Raw genomic sequence first — 13,144 nt, 5'->3', positions numbered from 1 at the left:
TGTGCCCCCGCCCCGCCCCGCCTGCCCCGGGCCCCGCGGTGCCTCCTCTCGGCCCCTCCTCCGGGGCGGCACCGCCGGGCGGCCTCAGCGGCCCCGAAGCGTCCCCGAAGCGTCCCCGCGGCCGCGGTGCGCGCAGAGGCGGCGGCGAGCGGAGCTGCGGGAGCCGGCCCAGGCAGAGGTGGGTGCCGGGGCTCGGGCGGCCGCTGCGGGAGGAGGGAGGCCCTTCCTCCTCCGGCGGCCCGCGGGCGGGGAAGGCAAGGGCGGGAGCCGCTGAAGGCAGCGGGTCCGTCCGGCCTGGGCATCCTGGCGGGGCTCCGGGCGGCTGCCCGCATCCCCTGCCTGCATCCCCTGCTCGCATCCCCTGCCCGCCTTTCCTTGCGGAGCCGCCTGGTTCTGGGCAGTGACAGCTGCGCCGGGATTGCTGTGCACATCGTGGCTGGACGCTGCTTTGTGCACGGGATTACAGGGAAGACGTGGTGCTTTCCAGGTGTCTCCTCAGAGGGAGGCACCCAGCGCGGGGGTCTCGGTTTGGACCGCAGAGCTGTGTGAGCTGGTGGGGGCCAGTGCCTCTCTGTGTGCTGCTGCTTCCCCTTTGGCTTCAGGAATTTTGCTTCCCTTTACCTGGCAGCTGCTGATGCAAATCGCTGCATTATGCCACTGCTTCACTAATACTTGCCCTGAGCTGGAATAATGACAGCAGTAACAGGACAGAGGGATTTAATGCCATAGCAGGGCCTGGCTAGCAGCAATGCAATGGCTACACAGGAAACGAAACTTTCAGATATTTTGTATTTCTTTTATGTTACCCCCCCCAACGGTTATTACTTTTCTATTGATCAGTATATCATCTCCTCTACCTTCAAGAAACAAAACTAAATGTGTCTTGTGGGGAGGAGACAAAATACTGCAATATTGTTGTCCCCGTCAAATAGAGGAATTGCTTAGAGGTAGTATCTCAACCTTGATGTTATAGACCATCTAGCAGGTAATTTTTCTTTTCACATGCAAAGTCATCAGCCTTGATAGAGTTTTTGACGGCTAATTTGACTCCTAGTCTGAAGTGTGTTTTGAAGTGGTTTATTTTCTGGATAGCTTTATCTGTGTCCCTGCCTCTGCTGTCTCAGGGAGCAAATACTGGTAAATGCTTAGTGTACATACATAAGGTTTTGTTGTCATCAGTGCAGGGTTAGAAGTTAGATAGGTGAACTCCTATTACAGTAAAATGAACCTGCTTCCATGAAGAGAACTGGAGAAAAAGTGGGGAGATAGTGAAGGAGATCAGATGGAAAATGCTCAACATGATGATGTTATGATTTTAGGCATAAAGCCACGGAAATTGGTTCTAATGGTTTTAAATACTTTCTGCTTTTCTTATAGCTCCAGGTCACTAGTGCAGATACAGACTACGTGATAATATCTGCTTACCTGATGCAGCAGGGCCTGTTTGTAAGGGAGTTGGGCAAATTTTAGTCTTTGGCCCTTTTCCATACCTGAGCATGTGCAGATTTACAGATTTGTTTATCTGTGAACACATATATACACAGCAGTCATCAAAGCCAGCTAAAATACAGTAAAAGCTTACTTTAAATTCTAAAAATGCAGAAAATAGAGAGTCTAATGAACAAATTTGTTTTCCAGTCCTGCTGAAAGAAAGCATGCCAAGTCACGTGAGGTGTCTGTATAGAGTAGAACTACTGCTGTTTTTCCACTCAGATTTATGTTCCCTCACTGACATCAGAACAGTCGCACAGGGCAGCACAGTACATGACTTACCATGTATTGTTCAGCTACTTCAAAAGTTCTTGGTTTCAGGCATCAGTTTGTACTTTTCAATTTGTTGTAAAGTTTGAACCCCTTTATGCAGGGTCAGTCCAAAGGAGTCTCAGTCCTTCTGTACATTCCCTCAAAGTGTCTCCGTGAGGAGGGAAGCACTGTACAGTTGGGAAGTTAAGGTACATTGATATTAAAATGCCCTAGGGTACATCACCGTGTCCCGCAGCCATAGGGAGGAGCAGGAGAGAAGATCCAGCAGGCAGGAATTGTGCAGCAAGTTTGATTTATTTAATTATTTTACAAACTCTTTCATAGACTTTTTTCTTCATAGTCTAATTGGACAAGGATCAGCCACCCCTTGGGGTGATTGGCTAAAATCCTAAAACATCCATTGTCAAAATATTTTTCTACTATACTATAAACAAGACTTCTCAAGGCTGCAGGTGTTTCATTGTTTACAGAACTCTGCTACCTCTTCTGTGAGAGAGAAAAGTCTCTCACAGACTTAGAAAATAGCAAGAAAATCCTTGCTAGCAGCATTTTTGTATCCACACAGTGAGACCAAGGGAAATGTGGAAGGTCTGCCAAGAAATCTCTGGGAAAGGAGTAGACAAGTCTTGAGATACGATTTCAGGACTGCCTGGAATTTCAGTAGAGGTGTCCCTTGTACTGTGCACCGCTGAGTCTTAATTTCTCTCTTTCTTTGGTAGTAGCAATTGTATGGGTATGTGGTGACTCAGATCGTCCCATTGATCTAGCTGGAAATTATTTTTTCTGGCTTTAGTGGTGTTACTTTGCAGTGCTGACACAAGGGCAAGATTTAGGAAAGTGGGGAGTGTGCAGCTGGGAGGCTGGTATGGGGACTGTGGTTGTACCCTTTAATGGGCCTTGAAATAATTTTCCTGGACTCTTGGGTACCAGTTTGATACCCTGACTGTGGGGCTGTGGGCCAGTTCTCCTTTGTTTGAATATGGGGATTAATTGCAGGCAGGTTTGGAGTCTTCAGTTTGAATTTTTGATTTTAGTTGCTTTCAGGAAAATATTCTGTCCTTTACAGGGACTTCATGAAGTATTACACCAAGTGAAGTTTCAACTATTTGAAATAAAGTGCAATATCAGAACCAGAGGAATAGTCATCTCATAGTCAAAGTCCATGATTGTGAGTGAGTGTGAGTGGATGGGTTCTCAGAGGGACAGGCAGCTTGGAAGATAAGTTTGACATTTGATCCATTCGACTCTCTGGCTCTTGTAAGAAGTCATAAATTTTGACACTGGCCTTGACTAACTTGGAATAGAAGTCAAATAGTTTCGAATAGAATTAAGCCCAGAATAATCCCAACCCTGAAATATTTCTGGAGGTTTGACTGGCAGGAAGCACAATGCTCTTACACTGGTGTAGAGTCAGACACAGGCTGAATTTTGCTTGCTGGTGTGGGACATACAAGTAAACTGCACCTGTCTCCCACCTGACCAGATGTACTGTCAGATCACGTGCAGGAGTGTGGTCTGTCCCATGCAGCTGTGACTGTGGGGAAGTCTGGAACAAATATGAGTATAATGAGACTTTGACTGAGTTTGCCCTCCGATTTACAGAATAACTAGAGTCACACTGCTCAGCAGAGTGCTCTGGAGTTCTCCCTCAGCAACTTGTCCAAACTGGGGTCATGGCTGCTTATGGCTCTCTTTCAGGTCGTGTCCAGGTTTCCTTTCTCAGGAAAAAAGAGTATGCAAGGAGAGTGCTTGTCTCTGTCTCAGTTGGGTGAGCTTGGCCTGCTGCAGTTGGGATTTAGCCACAGTGGTAGACCCTGCTTGATACCAATGGGAGTTACACCCTCTGAGATAAAAGCCTCAGTAACTTGCCCAAAATTATGTGGAGATCTTGTAGGAAAATAGAGCTCTAAACTGAAGTTTCCCAAAGTCCTGTGCAATGTCTTCATGGCTCCTCTAGAGAAGGTAAATCCAGACTTTGATTTTACTCTGAAAAATGCACAACTTTGGTGTTCTGCCTGGGCATTTACTCAAAAAGTAGGGTGGAAATTCATGGCAGTGACTTTAGGTTGGATTGACGTAGGAACTCACAAATAATTAAGAAAAAAGTTTTTGAGAGTTCTTAATGAATTTTGGTTTCCTACCTGAAATGGCTTAAAATACTAAGGGATTTGAATATCCTGATCAAACAGCATTAGCGACTGTACAGTGTGTTGGCAGCTTACTAATAAACAAAAGTACATATTTTAAAAATAATAGAATGATAGTTGTTAAGAGCTTTTGTAGTTAAGAAGTCAGCATTACTATGGTTGTTGCACAGACATGGAGGGCTAAGTTTAATTTTGAAAATACTCATCTAGAGAATCTTCAGCTGAAATATTTTCTTATCTCCCCTACCTTTTTATCATAATTCTTTTTTTTTTGACCATAACGTCTGAAACTGTTTTTTATGGTAAAGAATATGTCAATAGTAAAATTCCATTAGTTGCAGTAGAGGGATTAAGTGTGCAGTACTGCAGGCAAAACTGAATTGTTTCAGAGTCAAGAATAAGAAATACTTGATATGCAGTGAGTGTTAATAAGCACTGACTTTGAAGTATTATCATTTGTTTATTATTTTTTGTAAATGAGGAATAATTTTCTTGAAGGGACCACAGTCTGATTCCCAAATGTAGTCTGGTCTCTCTAAAGCTTTACATCTTCAAAACAGAAACCAAGGGCAGGTCAGGGGACCAGATGGACAGGGTTTGTAAAATTGTCATAGTTTCAGTGTGAGCAGCAGAGTTGCAGTGATGTATTTTAACTGAACACTGGCCCATCAATTTTTGTCTTCCCTTCACCATTTCACAAGTTATATGGAAGTTCATAAGAGGAAAGTTGATTTGTTTTGTGCTTATGCCCATCACTTCAGCCATGGACCAGGGTCTCATCATCACATCAGGTATTAAAAGTGTAATTGAAATTTGTGTCTGTATTTTTTTTGTTGTTGTTTGGGTTTGTTTTGTTTTGTTTCTGTTATGTTTACCATTGCTGCAAATCTTCCTCTCCTGGCCTACAAAGCCAGTGCACAATCATAACCACAGAGCCTTAGAAAAGGGACTGAAAGAGACGTAAATGTTGCCAAAGCTCGTTCTTGGTGACCAGACCAGCTGTCACCATCCATTCTATAAAGCTCTGTAAACCTTTAAAAGAAGGTGACTGCTTCTGAACTGGCCATGGGAGTAGTGCCCAGTCCATCTTAGCTCCTTAGCTGTGCCTTGGAATTGTTGGGAGAGTGCTTGTGCCTAAAAGAAGCAGGTTTTGAAATTTACCAGAAGCAGATTTTGAAATTTAAATAGAGGTGTCCAGATTGTAATGGGCAGGTCTGTGATGGGATACAGGTTAATTTACTGCCTTGGACACAGGCACAGCAACAATGTCTTTCCCAAAGATTGCAGTTGCCTGTTCTTAAACTAGTCTCAGCAGATGTTTGTCCTGTTCTTCAAATTTTTCTGCATTGGAAATTTTGTATCTTCCAGAGGAAGTGTGTTCCACTTTTTAAATACCCTTACAGCATGCTACCTAAATGAACTGAAATGTTTTTAGAGCATGTTGAATAGCACTTGCGTATCTTAGTAATTTGGGTATGTGTGGATATCTAATCTATTATTCATCTATTCATTAATGTTGTGGCACCTGGCGAGACGCTGGGTATTGCAAAAGGAAAAAAGGCTCTTAGTTCCTATGATTTTCAGTATTTTATTTTGAAAAATGCAGTAAAGAAAGATGAAATGGTAAGGGGAAGAGCTGAGCTGTAAAAAAAACCCCGAAAAACAAACAACCAAGACCATGCCACAAGGGGTACAATTACTGGCTTTTCCAGTGGAATTAGGACATAATCTGGTGTACCTGCATGAAAGAAGTGGATTATCTAGATGACAGTGTATTTGATCTTACTCTGGCATCCAGCAGAGTGGGACTTTAAAGAATTAATTTTGTTAGGTCAATCTTTGCTAAGTGAATAAATAATTTAAGTAGTAAGGGATATCACCTAGCTATTTATTTTTGGCTTATTTTTCCACATGATGATAAATTCTGAAAAATTGCTGCTGTTTTTCTAGTGTCTTTCTGACACTAGAAAATAGCTTTAATTTTATAATAGATGCAAGATGTAGAGCTGTGGAATGTCTTCTGGCAAAGAACAAAACTCAAACCATTTGAAAATCCTGACAGAAGCAGTACAGGCTGTTCTCACTTGCAAGCTTAGATCAAAGGATTCTGAATTTTCCCAGCACGAAAAAATATTCTGTGCTGTGTCCACTAGCGTGGTATGAGAACAAGAGTTTTACTAAACTGAGTATAATTAACAGGCAAGCACTGCGAGTTTAACCCATGATGTAAACTCATGTTTACTGCTGAAGTTGCTGCTGCCTGGTCAGTAAGTGAAAGACTTCTTGGAGTGGCCAGAGTGAAGTGTTACTCCAAAACCACATCCAGTCCCTCTGGGGTTTGAGGAATGTTGGTTTCCTGGAGTGCTGACATAGTATGGGCTGACTTCAGGTTCAGAGTACAGACTTACAAACCTCAGACTCCAAACAATCTGAGCTTTGGTTGGCATGTATAAAAGGTAGGATAGAGGGCCTAAACCATCAGTCTAATTTCTGAACTCTCCCCCATTTTAACTACGGCATCTTTTCTTCCCTACATTTGAAATATAAACCCATTTTTGTTAGTTTCTTGGAGAAGTGGGGTTTATGTGATCAGTCTCCCCATCTGTCTTCTAACTCCAGAATGACTTTGTTGCACATGCCCGGTTCAGCCCAGCCTTAGAGGAGTGTCCATCACCAGCTCACAGTTTGAATGTGGCACTTTTTAAGGGATAAGAGGTTTCCACTGTGTAGAAGCAAGCTGTGCTGTGCCGTGCCATTTGGCCTCAGAGCTTGAGGATGGTGTGCTCAACTTTTTACATCTGTAGGTATAAAAATAATCTCTACGTCCAAAGACAGGGCAGGCAGCGTAGCTGTGTTGTGAACAAGAATAGTTTCAAAATTCTCTGTTTAATATTTTAGGAGACTAGCCGGTGTAACTTGTTAAGAGGACGTGTGAGTCCTCATATTTGGATTGTCTGCCCATAGCTCTCCCAAACAGTGGGGTGTATATACTGTCCCAGCACCTTCTTCTCCATCAAGGAAGTCGTGGCTGTTTTGCACCTAGAAATTTTGTTACTTCAGCAGACCAAACATTAACTGGGGATAGCTATACTGTGTAATTTTGACCCTAATTGTAGCTGTCTTTGCATTTAATTTAGCTCAATAAGAAATGTGTTTGGTTTTGTGCTTTAGGTTGGAAGAATCCCCAGTAAAAACTGAAGTATTTTTCCACAGCAAAGGGGTAATTTTAAAAGTTTGCTTACATCTGTCACCGTGGAGGCTCACTTTTGAACTTCGGTTTGTGCCTGTGTCATGCCAACTTTTTTAAGAGTTTAGATGGTGGCCACCAAGATAATTAGGGGGCTAAGAGCTTTTGACTTAAAAGCAGAGGCTGAGAAAATTAGTTTTATTTATTCTTCAGGATATTCAGCTACTTTTTGGCGGGTATAGAGGAAACAGCTGGGATATTAGAAATGCACAGTGATAGGACAAGAGGCAGTGGCACAAGCTGCAACACGGGCAATTCAGATTAGGTATTGTGAAGAAAATTTCCTGTATGAGGACAGGGATACATAGGAACAGGAGAGCAGGAAGGCTGAGAAATCTGCATCCTTGAAGACACTCTGCAGGACCAAGGTTGTGGGCAGCCTTGTCCAAGCTGTCCTTCCTTTGGGCAGAGCTTTGGACCAGGTGACCTTTAGGGGTCTGTTCCAACCTGTTGTTCTGTGACACAGTGTAGGGTGCGGCATGCATTTCAAGTGCTGATCCCTATGAAAGAGCTTGCCACTAGATTTGCATTCAGGAAGGTGATGTTTCTAGCGTATAATAGGAGCCCAGAAGTGCTGATACCAGTTCAGTGCTGGAGAAAAGAATATAATTGCCATGAAGTTTTTGTGTGTTGGTTTTTCAGTAGGTGGCACTTTCTAGATGCCTGAATTGAGGGCTGTGCAAAAAGGCTTCTCCAAACACTATTTAGGGTTTATTCTTCCATTAGTTAACATCTGTCCTGGTTCTGGCTGAGATAGAGGCTTCTTCCTGGTAGCTGGTATAGTGCTATGTTTGGGATTTAGGATGAGAATAATGTTGGTAATACATTGGTTGTTTAGGTGTTGCTGAGCTGTGCTTACATTATGTCAAGGATTTTTTGGTGGCTTTTGCCCTGCCAGTGACAGGGCTAGAGGGGCATAAGAACTTCTGAGGACAGACAGCCAGGGCAGCTGATCCCAACTGACCAAAGTGATATTCCATACCGTGGACCATCATGCCCAGAATATAAACTGGGGTGGGAGGGGAAATGGCTGTGGGCTGCCACTTGTGTAATGGCTGGGCATTGTTCGGTGGGTGGTGAGCAATTGCATTGGGCATCACTTGTTTCGTATATTGAAATTCTTTTATTCTTCTTCTTATAATTTTTTAGTATTATAATTATTATTACTTTGTCTCCTTTCTGTCCCATTAAACTGTCTTTATTTCGGCCCATGAAGTTTATCACTTTCAGTTTTCTGATTCTCTCATCCATCCTGCTTAGGATGGGGAATTGGTTGTGAGCAAGTGACTGTGCAGTGCTTTGTGGCTGGCTGAGGCTAAACCATGACAGCATCTTGTTCACTAAATACTTTGAAAATCAAACAGAAGGGTTTTTTTAAAGTTAGTGCCTAGTTTTAGTCTTAATCTTTTTGTGATTCTGCTCCCTATTTGTCAGGTAGGGAAAGCATGATTGCTTTTCAGGGACAATGTAGTGATGACTACCATAAATAATCCTTCCTTCAGAGCACGTTTTGTGTCCTGATACCTATATATTGCAATAGAGACAGGGGAGAAAGCAAAGCCTCAGTCCATACAATGTGGAGGAACTTTTGAAAAAAACCACAGGTGAACGTTAATTAATTAGAAGAGCAATGCATGGAAGAAACCTGCCTTATAGCATTTTCTAACTTTCCGATTTTTTTACTGTAGTGTTTTCATGGTATTCTTTAAGTAGTCTTTTGTTTATAACTGTAAATCACAGTTAAAATTCTGAGCCATTTTTACAGCATCTCATACATCTTTTTGTTGTTTATGAAAGAACACAGCTGAAAGAGTCTCTATTGTAGCAGATGATGCTGCTGTGCAGTGACTGTCTCAGGCTCTGAGCTCAGTTCTGTTCTCATCACCATCAATGGGAGTTTCAGCATTGCCTACCCTGCAACTGTCTCTTTTATTGATGTCCAGGTGGTGTAGTACAGCCTAGCAAAGAACTTGCATGTGAGTCTTATGTTCTATACTGAGTGCACAAGGACTTCAATGAAACTACGATCTTGGAATCTGCAAGAGGTGCTGGAAAAATAGTGAAAACAATAGACACTGGAAGTCTTTAAAACCTATACTGTTCAGGAAGGTATCTGCTTAAATTCACTCATATTTAGAGATCCATTAAAATACTTTTTTATCTTTTAAGCATATCTTAATGTGCATGTTAGTCATTTCTGGGGGACTAAATATATTAAACAGGAGGTGTATTACTAATGTGGAAGCAGCAAACTAAATGCTAAATACTAAATAAATCCAGGAGCAGGGGAAATAAAGCAAATCACTTCAACCATCAACATACGTGTAATTTTTAATAAAACTGCAGATACTGTTTGAAAAGGGTGTTTGAAACAAGAACAGTAAAGTTGCATTAGGAAACAATGGTCGAATGCTCTGGATTGAAGGTTGCTTGTCCAACCTTAATGCATATCTATTATCTGAATGCATTATAATAATCTTTTAATGAGAGAAATCCCTGTAAGATGGGAAAATAGTCTTTGCCTTTAGTGTGGTGTAAAATTAGGTGTGCTTAAAGCTATTCACTTGCCCTACCCTTAAAAGCCTATGGAAATACACAAGAAAAGTATTTCTGGTGTTGAGGGCACAATAAGTCATAGGAGGAGGTGTTATTCTGGAAGTAATGCTTTTCTCTTCAGAGATAATTGGAGACATTTATGAGCTTCAGAGTCTCAAAGTCTGACAGTGGTTTTGAATTCAACTGGTTTTAATGCACTTTTGAAAGTTGTTACAATTTCCTGACTTACAAGGTCCCTTTTGTCCTTTAATAGCTCTCTACAAACTGTAAATAAATGCTGTAAATAAATTAGGTGGGAAATCCTAATTTTGTGTAAAATTGTTAATTTATGAAACAGGAGAATACCCCAGTACAGGACTCTTCATCTCTCAAATGTCTCTTAAATACAAAGCAGGGATCAAAATCCAGGTTTTTCCACCTTTTGCGTTTCAGGTCCAAACCATGAATTACGTTGGACAATTAGCAGGGCAAGTGTTTGTAACTGTGAAGGAGCTCTATAAGGGACTAAACCCAGCCACACTGTCAGGATGTATAGATATAATTGTTGTACGTCAGCCAGATGGAAATCTTCAGTGTTCCCCTTTCCATGTTCGCTTCGGGAAAATGGGAGTTCTACGTTCCAGGGAGAAAGTGGTAAGAAAATTTGACAATTCTTATATGTTCTGTCTTCTGTGAGCATGGAAGTTACCGAATGTTCTGTGGTCTGCTAGTCAAGGTTTTCTTTAGACACCCTTTATAAAGAGCCTGAATTAAGACAAGCTTCATTTAAAATGGTTGTTACTGATTCTTGCAGTTCAGAGCATAATTTGTAAGACATTGCCTATAATAAAAAACAAAACTAGCCATGACATTTGTAACATTTATATTCAATAAAGCAAAATTTTGAGTGTGCTAATTTAAGCCTGTACTAAATTTCATTAGTGACTCTATTAAAATCCCTTTCTTTGACATGTTCAATGGTAGTTCCAAAAAGGGAGATATTTGTGAAGTAATATTTTCAGATAATAGAACCTAGAGGTTAATTGAAGCTAGAAAAAACAGTGAGTACCTTGAAATAAATCTAACCAAGCTGAGTGAGCTGACAGTGTACCAGAGTGAAGTTACCGGTGTGACAGATTATTTTAGGAAGTAATTTGTAACTACATATAGTCTAGGTTCTAATGCAGCTAGAATTTTCAGCAGAAAGATCCTAAAGTCAGCATGGACATTGTTCAGTTCTTACTTAGATCAGAAGGAAATGCCAGTATTTAGGATAGGTAAAAGTTGAAAAATATTACTGTGCCAGTGGTGTACTGTGTCCTGAAATACAACATAAATGTAGACTTGTGCAAGTCTCCAAAAAATTTACAGTGAAAATGGAGTTGTTTCCTACTCTTCCCTGAGAAGCATTTGCCCAGTGCCAGCAGCAGGACTAACTTTCTTTTCATATGAGAATATATTTGTTTCCTTCCAGGTTGACATAGAAATTAATGGAGAGGCTGTAGATTTGCACATGAAACTAGGAGACAATGGGGAGGCCTTTTTTGTGCAGGAGATGGATAATGATCAGGTAAGAGTAAAAACTACTTATAATTCATTAAAAATACCATGCTTGCTCTTTAGACTCAGTTTTCAGTTCAGGAATCTTGTTGAAAAATATAATTTTATCTATTTTATAGTTTTGAAAGTTTCTGGACAATTTTCTGGTACGGAAATCTAATGCTGTCCTGTTACTTTGGGGTTTTTTTCTTTGAGTTGCTGAGATTTGAAAAAGCTAAAGATAATCACATAAGTAAAAAATAAATCATGTGCATGCCAGTGCGTGAACAGAAATGGCATGTACAGAGTTCACATGCTCCAAAGTTGTGTGCAAGAGGTTAATGTCCAGGGACCTGTTTTTTGCAGAAATCTTTAATTTGAACATATGTACCAGACTGCCAGTAAAAGTGCACGTGCTCTGTAAACATCTGTGCACACATTAATTCTGGTGCTCCCTATAAACATGATCTCACAACTATTATTCATGGGGAGCTATATTTAAATGAGAGTGTCTGCTGTTGAGCTGTGGTTAAATACTGGTCCAAATAAGTTATGGTTACACTAACTTTGAGTAGTCTACACGTAATGTAATATGAGAAAATTTTTTCAGGCATTTCTCTTCAGATATCCCCAATAATTTTTGTTCAGAGCAGGATGAGTTTTCAAATTCCTGTGTTGAGTATGATAGTACTAGTTTCAGGTGAGAGCTTTGTGAATGTGCATCTCTATATCTTTATGTTTAAAATTTTTGTGTGATAACAGTTATTTGGTGGCTGAAAACTGCTGGAAATACTTCCATGAATGCCTAGAGATGTAAATATATGATTGAATAGCAGGATGTTTGTGTGACCTAATTATAAACTATTGACCTATGTGACTACTATCTGTCATCTGTGTTGAGAAGGGGAATTGTATTTTACAAAATCTTCAGGTTCTAAACTAAGATTTTGTTTCTGCTCTGTATCTTACATGAGGTGGACAGAGACTTATGCTGTAAACTGGCCAATATTAGATGCTCAGAGGATGCTGTATCAAGAGTATTGTGCCTGGTTTGTCTAAGGAAATGCAGCTATGGCAAAATTTCCATATGCTATAGGAGCATAATGAACATCCAGATGTCTGATCTTTGTTATTTTTCTGAGGAGTGAATAACTTAGATTTTGGTAATTGTGCATAGGCCTTAGAACCAGTTGTATGACTGGTGAAAGAGCTAACATGTTTAATGGTTTGAATTTTTTCTTTTTCAGGAGGTAATTCCTTATCATCTCTCCACATCTCCCATTCTGTCTGAGGGGACTGCTTTAATGGAATCCCAGCTGAAGAGGAATTCCATAGACAGGATACGAAACCTGGACATCAATGCATCCTCACAAGTCCTGCCCCAAACCCATGGATCCCAGCCTTCTACTGAAACATCTCCAGTCTGTAGCTCTGTGAAAAAAAGAAGGAAGAAGAGGAGGAAGTCAACTCATAAAATAGACAGCTTAAAAAGAGAAGACACACATGGAGACACATCAGAAGATGAAGACATGTTTCCCATAGAGATTAGTTCGGAGGAAGAAAAAGAGCCCTCGGACAATTCAAGGTATCAGTGGATTTGAGATATGTGATGGAAACCTAGGTTAATGTTCCAGTCCATGTCTTCTAGAAGTAATTTTTAAGTCAGAACATATGGCTGATGAAGGTGTTACTTTAAATCTTTAGACTAGAAAGCTTTTGGGAATGTTAGTAATTAAAGTCATGAAAATGACATTAAAAACGTAAGAAGAACCCTCTGTGGTGGTGTGAACTAGATGGTTTGAATCAGATAACATTTATCTCCTTTTAGTTCAGGTTGTACTAATTCTCTGCGACAGGAGAATACATATCATATACATATCTGATGTATATGACAATTCAGTAATCAAGTATG

The 13,144-nt window shown here is 40.8% G+C and overlaps 1 protein-coding gene across 3 annotated transcripts in view; it reads left to right on the top strand.

The window, feature by feature from the left end:
• LPIN1 (lipin 1) overlaps positions 1-13,144 on the top strand; it is a 57,503-nt gene that overhangs the window by 8,595 nt on the left and 35,764 nt on the right. For 2 of the 3 annotated variants that reach the window (XM_042032978.1, XM_042032980.1), the window contains 3 exons: positions 10,147-10,347; positions 11,168-11,263; positions 12,480-12,817. In XM_042032978.1, coding sequence (XP_041888912.1) covers positions 10,156-10,347; positions 11,168-11,263; positions 12,480-12,817 — 626 coding nt within the window. In that variant the 5' untranslated portion in view covers positions 10,147-10,155. Of the gene's footprint in view, positions 1-73; positions 179-10,146; positions 10,348-11,167; positions 11,264-12,479; positions 12,818-13,144 lie in introns of those variants that run through there. The other variant, XM_042032979.1, reaches the window with a different exon arrangement.

Source organism: Corvus kubaryi, unplaced genomic scaffold, assembly GCF_017639235.1.
Source record: "Corvus kubaryi isolate FWS band 111438036 unplaced genomic scaffold, C.kubaryi_AGA036_p1.0 37354, whole genome shotgun sequence".
NCBI classification, from domain to species: Eukaryota; Metazoa; Chordata; class Aves; order Passeriformes; family Corvidae; genus Corvus; species Corvus kubaryi.
Note: the sequence above shows the minus strand (reverse complement) of the source record. Positions and strands in the feature narration are given on the sequence as shown.